Here is a 17,700-nt window from a genome sequence, read left to right as displayed (position 1 = left end):
TTTTCTGTAAGTAATTAAAAATATATCTTTATACTCATAGCAAAAAATAAATTATAAGCCAAAAGTATCAAACTATTACACCTGTTTAAAACTCAAGTAAAGTACCCAATATCAGTGAAATTATTTGCCATTTCTTACTTAAAAGAGAGGAAACTTGAAACACAAAGCAAAACAAGCACTGGCATAACAAATGCTCCATTTTTTATAGATCTCTTACAAAAACCTGTATGTAAAAATCAGATTAGAAGGCAACTGTAAATTCTTTTGAGCTGCAGGGTTCAACGCTTCATTTCCAAAAAACAACAAAAAAATAAGCAATAAAAAATGCTCCTGCATTCTACACATCTAACAGTTAATAAGTTTTATGAACTGTGCAGAAAATACCTTAAACATTATTTTCAAAATTTTCCCATCTACTCACATTTTTCTTGATTATGCATCAAATACTGTTTAAACTTCAAAAATGGTAAGTCATAAAAGCAAAGGAGGGAGTTACATCCTTTACTGAGGGAAATTTAAACTGTTTTACTTATACTGAGAGACTTTAAGAAACACTGGTCCGAAGAGAGTAACATACTTTATGTGCAAAATTAAAATCTGACAGTTTTTGTCAAGTGAATCAACATTTTGACATCTGATAACTAAAGTTACAGGTTTTAAATCATTTAAGTTAAAATAGTTAGGTATCTTGCCTCTATTGTTCAGTACCTCTGCTTTCACAAAGAAAACCCGTAAGGAAAAAAAAAGTGCACGTGGAACAAAATGGCGCCATGGCGTACGCTCCACTACCCGCAAGTGAGAGAAAAAAAAAAACTTAAACAGCAAAGAGGGTACGCGTTAATCAAAGGTAAATTTCTCAGTCCGCCCCCAGGTGTAAACAAGTTAAACAGCAAAGAGGGTATGCCGCTAATCAAAGGTAAATTATCTACTCGGTATTCCCTCCCACAGCATTTCAAACCTATCTCCACCCCTCTCCCCACCCTCTCAATTCACGGACAAAATCCAGGAACTTCACTGGCTTTCCACTGCTGCCTTGGGAACTGATTATCTGGAAGAACAAAACTTAAACGTACTGTTCAAGAACAACTGATAGACTTCTGGAGACAGTGTATATTCAGACATATGTCTACAAACACAACTTACTCGGCTCTTAAATCTTACAGAGAAAGCCTGAGAGAAAAATCAAAATCTGAATTACCATGCTTTCTCTGGGAACAGGAGAAGATACAGGTATCAACTCTTTCTCCTGAGGTATAAATTATTCTCTCCTCCCTAAAATGCCGAATTCCTTACCTTACTTTGTCCTCTTCTTCAGAAGTCTTCCTCCCGCGTCTCTTCAGACGACCGCTAAAGAAACTAACGGTCAAGAGCAAGCGCTCTACTTATAGAAAGATGATAAGGAACCGGATGTAGCGCTGGGTGGAAGAAGGGATGAGCTGCACTAGAGTTAGGGAAGATGAAAGATGTAGAGGTGGGGGAGGAGTGAAGAGAGACACTCGCGAGAGAGACTGGCGAGAGCAACTCGCGGGAGAAACTCTGAAGAAAACTGCAACGACAGAATGTGTTCTCTACTTTTTTACTGCATACATTTCCCAGTTGCTTTAATTTAATCAATATAAAGGAGAAGGACTTTCCTGGTGGCGCAGCGTTTGAGAGTCCGCCTGGTGAGACAGGGCACATTGGTACGTGTTCCGGTCCGGGAAGTTCCCACATGCTGCAGAGCGGCTGGGGCCGTGAGCCATGGCCGCTGAACCTGCGCGTCCGGAGCCTGTGCTCCGCAACAGGGGAGGCCACAAGGGAGAGGACTGCGTATCGCAAAAAAAAAAAAAAAAAAAAAAAAAAAAGTAAAAGGCAATTTGGGGGTATAATGTGAATTTCCATATAATCAGTAGGGAGAGTTCAGGGATTTTTTGATACATGAGAAATGGGGAGGACCAGATCATGAAGCATTTTGCTTGCTATGCAAATATGCTACCTACTTTATTTTTTAGTGGAACTGTTCAAATAATTTTAAACAGAAACGTGAATGTCTACAAGATAAAATGCATATGGTATTTAATATGATACAAAGGAAGGCAGACAAAAAGTAATCTAAGCTTCAAAATTTAGTAGTTATATGAAACTGGGGAAACTACCTAAACTCTTAAATTTACCCAGTCTACAGAAACAAGATCATAAAGAATGATCAGATAGGGTTATTGTGAGGGAAAATGATGTGCTGAGCACATTGAACACAACGCCTAAAAACATAATTCAGGGTTCAAAACAAAAGGGTGGAAATATTGTAATTACTTTTATATTAAGTGAGAGCCTGGGCTTAATTTGTAATCCTGCCTATTTTCGAGACTGGTCAAACTCATGATACTGCTTTTTTGGGGTTTTTTTTTTTGCTGTACGCCGGCCTGTCACCTTTGCGGCCCCTCCTATTGCGGAGCACAGGCTCCGGACGCGCAGGCTCAGCGGCCATGGCTCACGGGCCCAGCCGCTCCGCGGCATGTGGGATCCTCCCGGACCGGGGCACGACCCCGTGTCCCCTGCATCGACAGACGGACTCTCAACCACTGCGCCACCAGGCAAGCCCCGAAACTGTTTGTTTTCAATTATGTTCCTTTGCATATTTTGTATAAAGTAAATAATCATTGTATATTTTCACTAATAATAAGCCTAAAAGAGCATAGGAAGACATGACAGAACACACAAACGATTGGAGTGAAGAATAATTATTAACAAAAAGATATGAAAAATAATTAGTAGAAATCTTTGGTGGATAACAAATGATTTAACAGAAGACAGTTTACCAATAATTATTCAAGAAGTAGAAACCCCAGACGTAATTTATAGTCAATTCTAGGAGATAGCTGAAATTTTGCTAAAAAAGCTAGTATACTGATGATAAATATAAATAAATGCTATTACTCAGATGACAAAGCTTGTGTGTCAATACTGTTTACAGACATAACCTCTAAAGATAGCATGCACAAAATGTATGACAATACAAATGGTAATGAATTAGAAACAGGGCCACTTCCTTTCTGGGAATAACTACTGCAGACTAACTGGTCAAATAAAAATATCTAATAAATATTGTGGGCTGGCTACTATAGAAAGTGCTTCATTTACTTATGAATTTAACTATCTCATTTGATTATTGCCACAGTCCTATTGACTGCTATTCTTATCCTCATTGTACAGATTAAAAGCTTTTTTCCTCAGGTATGTGCAACACTTTTTGAAGAAGAAAACAGTAAAATTCTTTGAAATACTTGAAAAATGACTTGAGCAACTGGAGATGGATGTTCTAATATGACTTCCATATGACCTTAAATAATATGTAAATAATATAAATAATGTGAATGAAAATTATAAGGTTATATCATACATATGTATTAAGGTATCTATATTTATATATGTATATATCTGTGTATATTACATATTTACTTATATATAATCTGTATATACATATTACACATATTGCATTCTCAATTAGATTTTTAGAGTTTATTTAGAAGAATTAACATTCAGAGATTTAGAGCATATTCTAACAAAGGGCCTCCTCTCTGGATATTAAAGAGGATTATAAAGCCATGATAAATGGAATGATTTAGTGAACACACAGAAAAGTAACAATCAGAAAGCATGTCCATAATAATAAAGGAACAACTGGTAATTTTAAAGTGTTCTCGATAAAACAGAAGGCAAAGCGCAATCAATACATTTTGCTATCGAATTTTTAGATAATATTGTGGGTAGAGGAACATGTTGGATATGTTGCATCTGCATGGATTGATTCAAGACTGCATGGATAGATTCAAACAGCAAAATTCACACTATAGGAGACTATATGGGATAATCAATCTGGTTTTATAATAAATTGTAAAAAAAATAAAGAATTGAAGGGGGAAACTGTTTTAGAAAACAATTAAAAACATTTGAACCAATTGCAAAGTTCAAACCTTATTTGCATTTTATTTCAGTGAAACTGAAAACATTTTTAGTTTGCCATTTATGAGAAAAATGGAAATTTGAACATACTTGATATTTAATGATTTTTTAGAAATTATTAATATCCTTGTGGGTCTTTTTCTAGTAATGTGATGGCCTACAATTGTCCATTACATATCTACTGGCTTGGCTTGACCAAACGGTAATCAGCCTTCTCTCCTCCTCACAGTGTGCTAAACTTTGACCTGCCCCTCAACTTCGGGGAATCACTAATATACTAAGGTCAGAACATATTCCGTAACAGCTTATTCTGAGAATCAGCTGGCAGGGGAAACATTTTCTATTAAAATACCCCTATTTTACCTCCTGCTCAGCCCTCTGCTTCTGTCCCAGTAGGTTTCTGCTGGCCTTGCTCATCCTTTCCTCTTAAAAAATACTTTTTCTACTTGATTTTGAAATACTTGAAGATTCTGAAATCAAAGTGTTCTTCTATTCAATCGTCTTTGTGAATAAACTCTTTCCTTACCTAGGTCTTAATTTGGTTTTCAGTTTTCTGGTGCTATGACGCAGATAAAGTGTTGAGAGCCTTTTGATCTTTATCATCCTGACCAACAGTGCTGCCCAAACCGGAGGGGTTCCAGCCCAGGATTTGTGTCTCAAATGAAAAAGTGTAAGTGTTACCCTTGAGTAGAACTCCACCCTAACTGAGGCCTTAAACAGAGGTGTTCTCTCTCTGTTGCCCAGGAGTGGATAGCATCATGAGACAGATAGTTCTTGACAGATAGTTCTTGTTCCCCAAGAACATGGCACCAAGCAGGTGACATCAGGAGTTAGTCAGCTTCTACCCAAGACACTGGAACAAGGTCCCCAGCTTCCAGGAATTCCTTATCTTTCTACCCTCACCGTTTTAACTGTCTTTCTTTGCTGATCTTTCATCTCTGTCCACTCCACCATCACTTTTGCTATGCATATAACTGATCCCATTACAACTGTAGCTCTCCATAATAAGCCTCACGTTGTATTACCTAGTTTTAAATTAATTTTTCATAGGAATAGAGTTGATTTACAATGTTGTGTTAGTTTCTACTGCACAGCAAAGTGAATCAGTTATATATACATATGTCTCCCCTCTTTTCTAGATTCTTTTCCCACATAGGTCATTCCCTGTGCTATACAGTATGTCCTTAGTCTCTGTTTTCTATATAGTAGTGTGTATATGTCAATCCCAATCTCCCAATTTATCCCTCTCCCTCCCTTCCCCCCTTGGTGTATTACCCCTCTTTATCTTCTTCCTTACATGAGCTGTTTCCCCCGTAAGAATTACTCTGTCCCTTCAAGGAGCCCCAGATGTATACTATTTCTTCCCATCATTCAGAGCTAAACCTCACAGTCCTACTTCTGATTATCTACCCACTTTCCTTTGGAAACCTGCAGTTCTCCCCAAATTGCTATACTGTCTCAGGTTTAAGGGCATCCTTTGTGTTGACACTTAGTAAGGGGAAACTTTAGATTTTCTCTGTAGACTTCAATACTTTTTAGAAAAAGCAATGCATATTTCCACTGTAACATAACCAACAGCTGTTTCAAAGATCTAGGTATTTTAAATTATACGACTTTGCCTCAATACAAATATTTACACTATTATTACGGGAGGTCAAAGTACATATTCCTTACCTTGTTCTTTTAATACAGTATACTGAGAAGGTCCTAAATACAATTTAACCTTTACTTGGAACTGTGTCCTGCCATCAAAAACTTGGGAACTTTCCTCTTCCAAAATGGATGGGACAGTACTTTCATCAAAAGGGTCATATGAACTCTGAAGTATAAACCCATCTGACAACCATTTTCATGAACTCTAGGTAACTCCTAATGAGACATATTTATGACTACTTTGCATATTAGTATCTTTCTGCCAGATGAGCTGGTATCTGTTATCTAGCTAATTAGTCCCTATCAAATCTTTAACTAGATTATCTTCTTTCCTCACGTTAACTACATTTTTACCTCTGATTTAAGTTTTCTAGGAACCTGATAAATCTACAAAGACATGTGACAACTACAACTTAGGTGCAGAATTCCACCTAACCATGCATGTGACCTTTCTTGGTCACGAGGTTCTCAAGAAGCCTTAAAAGAAGAGTAAGAGATTGAGAGTTCAATTAAAAATTTGACTATTGCAGCAGAAGACAAACAAGCAACCTTTACTCTTGGAGCTTGTGCTGTGTAGGCCATTCAGAAAGGTCACCAAAACTCCTGCATCTTCCATGTTCTCCTTTAGTAAATAACTATGACTGTGGGCAATCTTATCGAAACTACCAACATCATCACCAGAGAACTCCAGAACTCCACTGAGTATTCCTTCATAATTGACTGGCATTGAACATGATTCTGGCTTCCTGCCTGTGGCCATTCTGTTGTAGCTGGAAGTACCTTCTCTGCATGTTTGCTGAAACCTCTCTGTTGTCTATGCCATCACCAAAACATTCAGACATCTCCTGAGCTTAGTCTTCTATGGTATTGTCCCTTGTTCCTTGAACTGAGTCTGCTTACCCTCAGGAATGTGTAGATCTCCTGAGCTGAGTCTGGACCTCTGAGGAGGGTCTTTGTCACCTAGGGTGGACCTAGGTTTCCTTGTGTTGAGTGTGAACATGTTCAGGTATTGTTTGGAGATAACTGAGCTGAGCTGATTGGGTCCCTGTGCTGAGTCTAAATGTCTTATGTGGATTTGTCATCTTCTGTGTTAGTTTTTCGTGCATCTTTATGTGGATGGAAGATCCATAATTTGAGCTGGGAGCCACCTACCATGAAATTTGAGGTCCTCGATCTAAGTGTGGCTATCCTGAGAATATCTGGTTTACCTGCGCTTTTTAATGGGCCCAATAGGTTTTGGTTCCCTGTTATGGGTATGGGTATACTGTGGTGGGACTGGGTCTTCAGATAAGGGTCTAAGACCCCTGTGATGTGGCCTGGGCATGCCTTAACTGAATTGGGGTCTCATAAGGTGGGTGTGGGATCTGTTAACATAGATCACTGGCCCCCAAACTGACTCTGGGTCACCTGACTTGCATCTGCAGTAACTACAGCTGCATTTGTGTTCTCTGATTGTGGCTTGGGATCTCTTGAGCTTACCTGGGGTATCTGAAGCTGTCTGTAGTCCCCTGAGGTGGGTATGTGATCCCTGAGCTGAGTATGCACCCCCCTGGAGTGGGTCTGGGGATTTTGTGAGTATCTGAGTCTCTGTGGTGTTTTTTTTGAGGATGTCTGATAGACTTCTGGAGACAGTGTATATTCAGACATATGTCTACAAACACAACTTACTCGGCTCTTAAATCTTACAGAGAAAGCCTGAGAGAAAAATCAAAATCTGAATTACCATGCTTTCTCTGGGAACAGGAGAAGATACAGGTATCAACTCTTTCTCCTGAGGTATAAATTATTCTCTCCTCCCTAAAATGCCGAATTCCTTACCTTACTTTGTCCTCTTCTTCAGAAGTCTTCCTCCCGCGTCTCTTCAGACGACCGCTAAAGAAACTAACGGTCAAGAGCAAGCGCTCTACTTATAGAAAGAGGATGAGGAACAGGACGTAGCGCTGGGTGGACAAACCGAGTAGCCGCACTGGAGTTAGAGAAGATGAAAGACGTAGAGGTGGGGGAGAGGCGAAGAGAAAAACTCGCGAGAGCAACTGGCGAGAGATTCTCGCGAGAGCACCTGGCGAGAGCAACTCGCGGGAGAAACTCTGAAGAAAAGTGCAGCGACAGAATGTGTTCTCTAGTTTTTTACTGCATACTTTTCCCAGTTGCTTTAATCAATATAAAGGAGAAGGGCTTTCCTGTTGGCGCAGTGGTTGAGAGTCTGCCTGCTGATGCAGGGCGCATGGGTTCGTGACCGGATCCGGGAAGATCCCACATGCTGCAGAGTGGCTGGGCCCGTGAGCCATGGCCGCTGAGCCTGCGCATCCGGAGCCAGTGCTGCGCAACGGGACACGCCAAGACAGTGAGAGGCCCGCGTACCGCAAAAAAAAAAAAAAAAAGAAAAAAAAGTAAAGGCAATTTGGGGGTATAATGTGAATTTCCATAGAATCTAGGGAGAGTTCAGAGATTTTTTGATACATGAGAAATGGGGAGGACCAGATCATGAAGCATTTTGCTTGTTATGCAAATATGCTACTTTATTTTTGAGTGGAACTGTTCAAATAATTTTAAACAGAAACGTGAATGTCTACAAGATAAAATGCATATGGTACTTTAATATGATACAAAGGAAGGCAGACAAAAAGTAATCTAAGCTTCAAAATTTAGTAGTTATATGAAACTGGGGAAACTACCTAAACTCTTAAATTTACCCAGTCTACAGAAACAAGATGATAAAGAATGATCAGATAGGGTTATTGTGAGGGAAAATGATGTACTGAGCACATTGAACACAACGCCTAAAAACATAATTCAGGGTTCAAAACAAAAGGGTGGAAATATTGTAATTACTTTTATATTAAGTGAGAGCCTGAGCTTAATTTGTAATCCTGCCTATTTTCGAGACTGGTCAAACTCATGATACTGCTTTTTTTGGGTTTTTTTTTGCTGTACGCCGGCCTGTCACCTTTGCGGCCCCTCCCATTGCGGAGCACAGGCTCCGGACGCGCAGGCTCAGCGGCCATGGCTCACGGGCCCAGCCGCTCCGCGGCATGTGGGATCCTCCCGGACCGGGGCACGACCCCGTGTCCCCTGCATCGACAGACGGACTCTCAACCACTGCGCCACCAGGCAAGCCCCGAAACTGTTTGTTTTCAATTATGTTCCTTTGCATATTTTGTATAAAGTAAATAATCATTGTATATTTTCACTAATAATAAGCCTAAAAGAGCATAGGAAGACATGACAGAACACACACACGATTGGAGTGAAGAATAATTATTAACAAAAAGATATGAAAAATAATTAGTAGAAATCTTTGGTGGATAACAAATGATTTAACAGAAGACAGTTTACCAATAATTATTCAAGAAATAGAAACCCCAGACGTAATTTATAGTCAATTCTAGGAGATAGCTGAAATTTTGCTAAAAAAGCTAGTATACTGATGATAAATATAAATAAATGCTATTACTCAGATGACAAAGGTTGTGTGTCAATACTGTTTACAGATATAACCTCTAAAGATAGCATGCACAAAATGTATGACAATACAAATGGTAATGATTAGAAACAGGGCCACTTCCTTTCTGGGAATAACTACTGCAGACTAACTGGTCAAATAAAAATATCTAATAAATATTTTGGGCTGGCTACTATAGAAAGTGCTTCATTTACTTATGAATTTAACTATCTCATTTGATTATTGCCACAGTCCTATTGACTGCTATTCTTATCCTCATTATACAGATTAAAAGCTTTTTTCCTCAGGTATGTGCAAGACTTTTTTGAAGAAGAAAACAGTAAAATTCTTTGAAATACTTGAAGAATGACTTGAGCAACTGGAGATGGATGTTCTAATATGACTTCCATATGACCTTAAATAATATGTAAATAATATAAATAATGTGAATGAAAATTGTAAGGTTATCTCATATATATATGTATATATGTATTAAGGTATTTATGTTTATATATGTATATATCTGTGTATGTATATTACATATTTACTTACATATCACATGTATATACATATTATACCTATTGCATTCTCAATTAGATTTTTAGAGTTTATTTAGAAGAATTAACATTCAGAAATCATTTAGAGAATATTCTAACAAAGGGCCTCCTCTCTGGATATTAAAGAGGATTATAAAGCCATGATGAATGGAATGATTTAGTGAACACACAGAAAAGTAATAATCAGAAAGCATGTCCAAAATAATAAAGGAACAACTGGTAATTTTAAAGTGTTCTCAATAAAACAGAAGCCAAAGCATAATCCATACATTTTGCTATTGAGTTTTTAGGAAATATTGTGGGTAGAGGAACATGTTGAATGAGACTGCATGGATAGATTCAGAAGCAAAATTCAAACTATAGGAGACTATATGGGATAATCAATCTGGTTTTATAATAAATTGTAAAAAAAATAAAGAATTGAAGGGGGAAACTGTTTTAGAAAACAATTAAAAACATTTGAACCAATTGCAAAGTTCAAACCTTATTTGCATTTTATTTCAGTGAAACTGAAAACATTTTTAGTTTGCCATTTATGAGAAAAATGGAAATTTGAACATACTTGATATTTAATGATTTTTAAGAAATTATTAATATCCTTGTGGGTCTTTTTCTAGTAATGTGATGGCCTACAATTGTCCATTACATATCTACTGGCTTGGCTTGACCAAACTTTAATCAGCCTTCTCTCCTCCTCACAGTGTGCTAAACTTTGACCTGCCCCTCAACTTCGGGGAATCACTAATATACTAAGGTCAGAACATATTCCGTAACAGCTTATTCTGAGAATCAGCTGGCAGGGGAAACATTTTCTATTAAAATACCCCTATTTTACCTCCTGCTCACCCCTCTGCTTCTGTCCCACTAGGTTTCTGCTGGCCTTGCTCATCCTTTCCTCTTAAAAAATACTTTTTCTACTTGATTTTGAAATACTTGAAGATTCTGAAATCAAAGTGTTCTTCTATTCAATCGTCTTTGTGAATAAACTCTTTCCTTATCTAGGTCTTAATTTGGTTTTTAGTTTTCTGGTGCTATGATGCAGATAAAGTGTTGAGAGCCTTTTGATCTTTATCATCCTGACCAACAGTGCTGCCCAAACCGGAGGGGTTCCAGCCCAGGATTTGTGTCTCAAATGAAAAAGTGTAAATGTTACCCTTGAGTAGAACTCCACCCTAACTGAGGCCTTAAACGGAGGTGTTCTCTCTCTGTTGCCCAGGAGTGGATAGCATCATGAGACAGATAGTTCTTGACAGATAGTTCTTGTTCCCCAAGAACATGGCACCAAGCAGGTGACATCAGGAGTTAGTCAGCTTCTACCCAAGACACTGGAACAAGGTCCCCAGCTTCCAGGAATTCCTTATCTTTCTACCCTCACCGTTTTAACTGTCTTTCTTTGCTGATCTTTCATCTCTGTCCACTCCACCATCACTTTTGCTATCCATATAACTGATCCCATTACAACTGTAGCTCTCCATAATAAGCCTCACGTTGTATTACCTAGTTTTAAATTAATTTTTCATAGGAATAGAGTTGATTTACAATGTTGTGTTAGTTTCTACTGCACAGCAAAGTGAATCAGTTATATATACATATGTCTCCCCTCTTTTTTAGATTCTTTTCCCACATAGGTCATTACAGAGCACTGAGTAGAGTTCCCTGTGCTATACAGTATGTCCTTAGTCTCTGTTTTCTATATAGTAGTGTGTATATGTCAATCCCAATCTCCCAATTTATCCCTCTCCCTCCCTTCCCCCCTTGGTGTATTACCCCTCTTTATCTTCTTCCTTACATGAGCTGTTTCCCCCGTAAGAATTACTCTGTCCCTTCAAGGAGCCCCAGATGTATAGTATTCCTTCACATGATTCGGAGCTAAACCTCACAGTCCTACTTCTGATTGATTTTATCTACCCACTTTCCTTTGGAAACCTGCAGTTTTCCCCAAATTGCTATACTGTCTCAGGTTTAAGGGCATCCTTTGTGTTCACACTTAGTGGGGGCTCTGTGCATGTTTAGCAGTAAACATTAGGGCAGACAGGAAGGGCGCCCACTTCCTCTTTTCAGCCTCTCCTTCAGAGCCTAATTTCTTCACCCAAGTGCTGGATCCATCTTCAGGACATTGAAGCACACACTTAGCCACGAACTGGTTCCCAGTGGCCTCCCACAGCTGCCTGAGGGGGAAAGAGAAACCAGCTGAGGACAAACACCTACAGAGCAAAGGGAGCCCTGGAGCACCTCTCTAAGCAGGCGACCCGGGGACGCGCGAACCAACCTGAGAGCTCCAGGAAGAGGAAAGCATGTCCCAAGTCGGCTGGGTCCCTAGCACCTTATCTTCCTGTATGGTGCCACAGACAGGGGCACAGGGAATGGAATCGAGCCTCCTTGCTCCTCACGGTCAACCTGTCGAAGGCAACCGGGAGGAAACAGCACACAGGTGCACGTGACTCAGCTCCCACTGCGCCCACTTTCAACCACACCGTCCCATAGGCAGGCAATCGTTCCAAGAACAACCCGTGGAGCTAAATGTGCACGTGGGCTAGATCCACAGAGGGGAGGCGGGGGACAGAAAACAACTGGGACAGTAAACTAGGGGGCGCTGACCAAAATCCTTTCTCGTGGAAACACGTACGTGTAGAGTTCTGCTCAGGTATCTGCCCGTGTGTGGTGTGTGTGGGGGGGGGCGTGGGGGGGCACGTGATGCATGTGCGTGCTCAGGAATAGGCACGACTACTGTCATGCATGCGTGGACGTTGGGATGGACGCGGGGACGTGGAAAAGCTTAAAGAGCTTATAGAACGTACGTAAACTGTGGGCCAGTTGAAGCCCCCAAGCCAGGGAATCCAGCCCAGAGATACCACCCGTGGAGCAAAGTGTAAGCGGCATCACACGCCAGCACCCTCGACCAGGGGCTGAGACTAGAGGGAGGAAGAAAGCACCTGTGGAAGGACAGGGAGGATGCAAAGTACATGAGAATCACAAAGGGCCCGATGCCCAGGCCCAAAGAGGAAAGACCCACCCCCCACCCCTCCAGCCCCACTCCCATCTCAGCTACAGCCACCTTTATCTCCTTCTCCAGTGCTCGAGCAACCTTTCCCCCACCCCTGTGTAGGCCCTTGAGAAACACCTGGCCTTTTTTTCGTAAGGTTTGGCACACCGACCCACACCGAGGCATAACCGACTGCCTCACACTGATTTTGCTGGTTTAAGACATCACTCTAATGTTCTGACAACCCTTGTGGCTCAGGAGTATGGCCGTGATGGCTTAGCTGGATTCTACCCCTGCTCCCCTGTCCCACAAGACTGGGGCGAAGGGCTGGGCTGGGATGTGATCTCATTTGGAAGGTGGACGAGAGCAGAACCACTTTCACAGGGCATCCTTAGGGTCGGCAAAATTCACATCCTCGGGTTGGCAGTGGTGAAGGCATGCATGCGTGCGTGGTGGCCCTTGTCTGGGTGCAGTCCTCAGCACCTCAGTGTGTGCGCCACGTGTCCAAATAAAGTTTCTGGCGTTCCCCAGTGCCACCAAAGCGCGTCGTCCCTCTCTCGGTCTCTCAAAAGACAGGATGGCCGAGTCAAGTTCGTCTAGTGCCATGTGTCAATGTCCGTTCCCGGAGGGACGCTTGTCACCTTATGTTGGCTAGCAGAAAGGCAATTTTTGCCTGCCACTCAAGCGTTTGAAAGGCACTATGCAAACGTGTGGTCACACAAAGTCCGAGAACCCGTGGGTGCCAATCACAGACGAGGAGAGGTCTTTTGGTGCCAGGCAAGGTAGAATTTCTCGGAGAGTTTAAGTATCCAGAGGGGATCCCAGGAGAGTGGGCCACAGAGGGAGGGAGCAGATACATACAGAAACAAGAACGCGCGCGCGCGCGCACACACACACACACACACACACACACACACACACACACACACACACAGAGAGAGAGAAAGACAGAGGGGAGACAGACACTCAGACGGAGCTCTTCACTGCGTGGCTTTTCTGCTCTTGAGCAAAGGAATTCAAGTCGAGCAAAGAGCTGGGTTTGCCGGACACTCCCCTCTCATGCCACAGAGCTTCGGGCTCTCTGTCCCCTGGAAGAAAAGTATCCAGCAACTTCGGCCACCATGCATTTCCTTGTACATTTTCTGAGAGTTCCCAGTGGTTAAAGGTCCCGAGGCAAACCGGATTCTGATTTTCTGATTCTGGAGCGGGAACTCCTGGCTCCAACTAGCACAGGCCACATAGGTATCACAGGGCACCCGGGCACCCGAGACGCAAGGCCGGAGGCCTCCCTGGAGGCCAGCTCCTTGTGGAACCTGGGCTGCTAAGTCCGGGGTGCAGAAGGGGTGTTTTGGGGGACCCGGCAATCCCGGAAACCGACCTGTTTCCACAGGGCGAGGGGCGGGGCAGCCGAGGGTGACGCCCACTGTCCTCGCCCTGATTGGTCGTGATGGGGCCGAGCGGCCTGGGCGTGGCTTGGAGCTGCTTCCTGCCACCTGGACACGCATGCCTGGTATCCAAAGCTCCTGCGCATGCGTTTCAGCTCTCTTCACCGCAGAGGCTCCTGGGAACGATTTAGTCCGTAGCGAAGCGCGATTGTAGTCGTTGGGCCTGCGTGGTGCTCGGCCCACGTGCTGAGCTTCCAACTGCCGCACCTTCGCTGCTGCCCCAGCTCAGAGCCAGGTCCGCATGGGCAGTGAGGCGGAACCCGGGGTCATCTTAGGTGTGGGAGGGGGTCCTCAGGAAGCAGGGGCCCACGGGTCCCCAGGTGTGGTGCGGGAGGTGGGTAGGGTGCTGGCCCTAGCTGATGGGTGGGGCGAGGAGGCCGCCATCTTTAGCGGGGAGGTGGTGCAGCAATGCGCGGCCCTGTTGGAGGGAGAGGTGGCGCGGGTCGTGGAGGTGTTTTGGCAGCCTGTGGAGGACATGATGGAAGAGCTGGAGGTGGTGGCGGAGAAGCAGCAGCAGCAGGTGGTGGCGGAAGAGCAGGAGGAGAAGCCCCAGGAGCAGGGGCAGGAAGAGCCAGGGCCGTCCCCGAAGAGCGCCTCGCTGGAGGCGCTGGAGGCGCTGAAGGTCTTGCAGTTACAGCTGGAGCCTGTGAATAGGGAGTGCAGCCGACAACACTTTCGTCTCAAGGTCACAACACTTCGGAGGCGGAAGCCTTATCTGGAACACAGAAGCACCGTCATCCAGAGCATCCCTGGCTTCTGGGTCAAAGTTGTATCCTTAATTTTGTATTTGAGAGACCACGTTGTGGCCGGGCTAGTGCAAGGGGTACCTAACATAGCGGGCCGTTTGGGTACCAAAATGTATCCGTTGGATTGTGCATTGTGGGCACACTCAGGGAAATGTGATCCTGAAATTGTGGGGGCATGCTGATTTTCTGCATAGCAGGAAGTAAGACTAGGGCTTTAGTTACAGAGGTCCAAAAAGGTATTGTCATTAGTACCAGGGCCTCTTGAGACAAAAGAGTTGTCTTGTGCACAGGTTCTTCTTGGAATAACCATCAGGGAAAACGGAGGTGAGAGTGGGGAGTTATGAAAGCGCATCCTAGTTAGAGCCAGGAGTGTTTGCTGTGCGGAAGTAAGCTTTTTCTGTCCAGATGGAGATCAGGGCCTCCCTCTCAGAATCGGAGGCTCCCTGTTTTAGTGCACAGATATGCACACCCCGAGGGGCTCATTGTTCCTTCATGCAGTCTGTATTGAAGGAATAGGACTAGATGCTAGTGGGGCCTTGAGATCAGACACTCCCAGGCCGCTGTCCAGGCTCGCTCTGTTCTCCCAGCCCTTTCACCTCCGGCATCTAGAGGCTCCTTGACGTAAAGCAGTTTGTGAACCACCCCCGGATGTCGGCCATGATTAGCACCCAAGATAAAGACATGCTTAGCTACATGACCAACTTGAAGGTCAGGCTGGGGAGGAGAGGGGAAATGATTTATTCCGGAAAGCAGGAAAGAGCAGGTCTGCTGGAGAGAGATTTCACCCTCCGCCTCCACTTTGTCCGGCAGGTGGAGGAGTTCGCAGATCGCAGTGATTACCGCAAGATCATGTTGTTTTTCCGGAAGAACCCCTATTTCCAGAATGAGGTGGTTGTTAAGGAGTATCTCATTGAGGTCACTGGTAAGTGACAGCTCCCTCGATCGTGGGGGAGGGCAGATGGGGTGAGGTGAACTTGAAACGTGATTTAGGCCCTTGTCCCACGCTCCTTTTCCCGCAGGATATAGGGCATCTCATCTCGCTCCAATTCAGTGGCACCGTCGTTTTGAAAAGGAGGTGTATAGCCGCAGGCACAACAACAGTGGCCTTAACTTCTTCAACTGGTTCTCTGACCACAACTGTGTAGGATCTAGCAGGATTGCTGAGGTGGGGTGCCTCTGGGCCTCCTCAGCAATGGCGATGTTGGTCGGGGGAAGGGGTGTGGGCCTGGCCTGGCCTGGCCTGTCCCGACCGGGCCCCTTTCCCCTACCAGATCATCGGCGAGGACCTGTGGCCCAATCCCCTGCGCTACTACCCGAGGGAGAAAGGCCCCACCGGGACAGGTCACCGAGAGGAGGACAGGTGGGTAAGGAGCCCAGGGGCTGGGCGCTGAAACGAGTAAGCTGGGTCGTTTATTTCACTCATGGAGGAGTTGAGGCTCAGAGGCATACAGTGACACCAGGGCATGAGGGCGTCAGGGTGCGACAGCACGTCTGGAAAACTGCAGTGCAGGACTGGTTCTGACTAGGGAAGCTTTAGGCGAGTGAAGCAGCATGAGAGTCAAAGTCACTGAGATTCAAAGGTGCACGTCTCTGAACTGTCATTCCATGGCCATCAACCCCACCCTCAGGCCTCCTGTAATGCCCCCTTAAATTTGGGCTTGGCTTTGGGCTTGCCTCAGGTTCCCCCCACCACCCCGTTTCCACAAAGGTGTGTGAGTCCCCTTTGTGCAAAGCCTTACCCCGCTGTCCCATCATTTTTTTCTGTTTTGATCATCACCGTCATCTTTTACTTTTCTTATGCATTTTCTTCACCTGCCATGGCTATTGTGAGAACAGTGGCCATTTTGCGTCGATTATGAAGAAAAGTTTCTAATATGCGGTTGGAGGAAATGTAAGAGATCACAGGGGATGTGACTCTGTCTCCTGGGCAGGGCCTTAAAAAGTTAAAGCGGTCTTTAGCATCGTTCAGAGAGGTTGGGTTATTATGTGTGTGCCTGTGTGTGTTTTCAAAGGCACTCCCGATCTTGAGATGCGTGTGATGGAGCATCGCCCTTGACCTAAGAAGCTGCTTTGGGTGAAGGCGAACGGTCAACGTGGTTGTCGTGCACACGAAGAAACGAAGAGAGGTCTGGTGGTGAGACGTACAGAGAGAGAGACACCAGTAAACCTGGAATAAAACTGGAAGATAAATAAGCAGCATCAGTTGTATGTGTTTGTGTGGTGTTTGTGCAGGGGCTCAGGGTAGACACATCAGCCCCAGGCAGGCTTCTCAGTTTGCTGCCTGGGAATTACCAGTCCATGGAGAGTTGTAGAGGTGGGGGGAAATCATACTTTGGGATTGCATCAGAGGATGCAGTTCTGCCTGTGGGATGGGGGTTGGGGAGGAAGGAGAAATAAGAGAAGGACTGGTTAACTGGGGCCTGTCATTTTTCCAAGGGAAATGCGGAAGTTCAAGGAAAGGGCCTGGTGAGCAAGGGCCTGAGATTGAAATGCTGGAAGTTAATTTTGTTGGATAGTGGTCCTCCATGTATCCTCCCTGTTGCATATCATCAGACACTTCAATGGGATACAACGGGGGGAAGCCTTAGCATTTAATTCACTGTTGGACCGGATGCCCTTCTAGTGCATATGAACACAGGGTCTTTTGCTGAGACAATTAGCCTCTCAGGGCTAGGGTTCCAGACAACATCTCAGGACATGGGGGTATAAGGTGTATGGAGGACATCTGAGGAGGTGAGGGAGACACGGGTGGGAAGGCAGTGAGGATGTTAGTTTGCTCTGGCAAAGGTGACCAGGGGAAAAGGTAAGTTTGCTGGGAAACGGCTAAGCAAACAAAAACGGAGTCCCTCACATCTGAGTGAGCTCACGTGAACTCTGTTCTTTTTTCCGGGGGACTCAGTTTGGGTACAAAAGGGCACACGGGGAGAGGGGA

At 44.2% G+C, this 17,700-nt stretch overlaps 1 protein-coding gene across 1 annotated transcript; it reads left to right on the top strand.

Moving 5' to 3' along the window:
* The first annotated feature begins 14,263 nt into the window (after window positions 1-14,263).
* LOC117310644 (testis-specific Y-encoded protein 2-like) lies at window positions 14,264-16,943 on the top strand. The gene is made up of 6 exons (XM_073799786.1): window positions 14,264-14,791; window positions 15,399-15,476; window positions 15,579-15,690; window positions 15,788-15,933; window positions 16,040-16,128; window positions 16,781-16,943. Exons 1-6 carry the CDS (start codon window positions 14,264-14,266, stop codon window positions 16,794-16,796), a joined length of 969 nt encoding a protein of 322 aa, XP_073655887.1. The 3' UTR covers window positions 16,797-16,943.
* The last annotated feature ends 757 nt before the right edge of the window (window positions 16,944-17,700 follow it).

This window comes from Tursiops truncatus, assembly GCF_011762595.2.
Source record: "Tursiops truncatus isolate mTurTru1 chromosome Y unlocalized genomic scaffold, mTurTru1.mat.Y SUPER_Y_unloc_1, whole genome shotgun sequence".
Taxonomy (NCBI): domain Eukaryota; kingdom Metazoa; phylum Chordata; class Mammalia; order Artiodactyla; family Delphinidae; genus Tursiops; species Tursiops truncatus.
The sequence above is the reverse complement of the archived record's forward strand: the minus strand, read 5'-3'. Positions and strand labels throughout refer to the sequence as shown.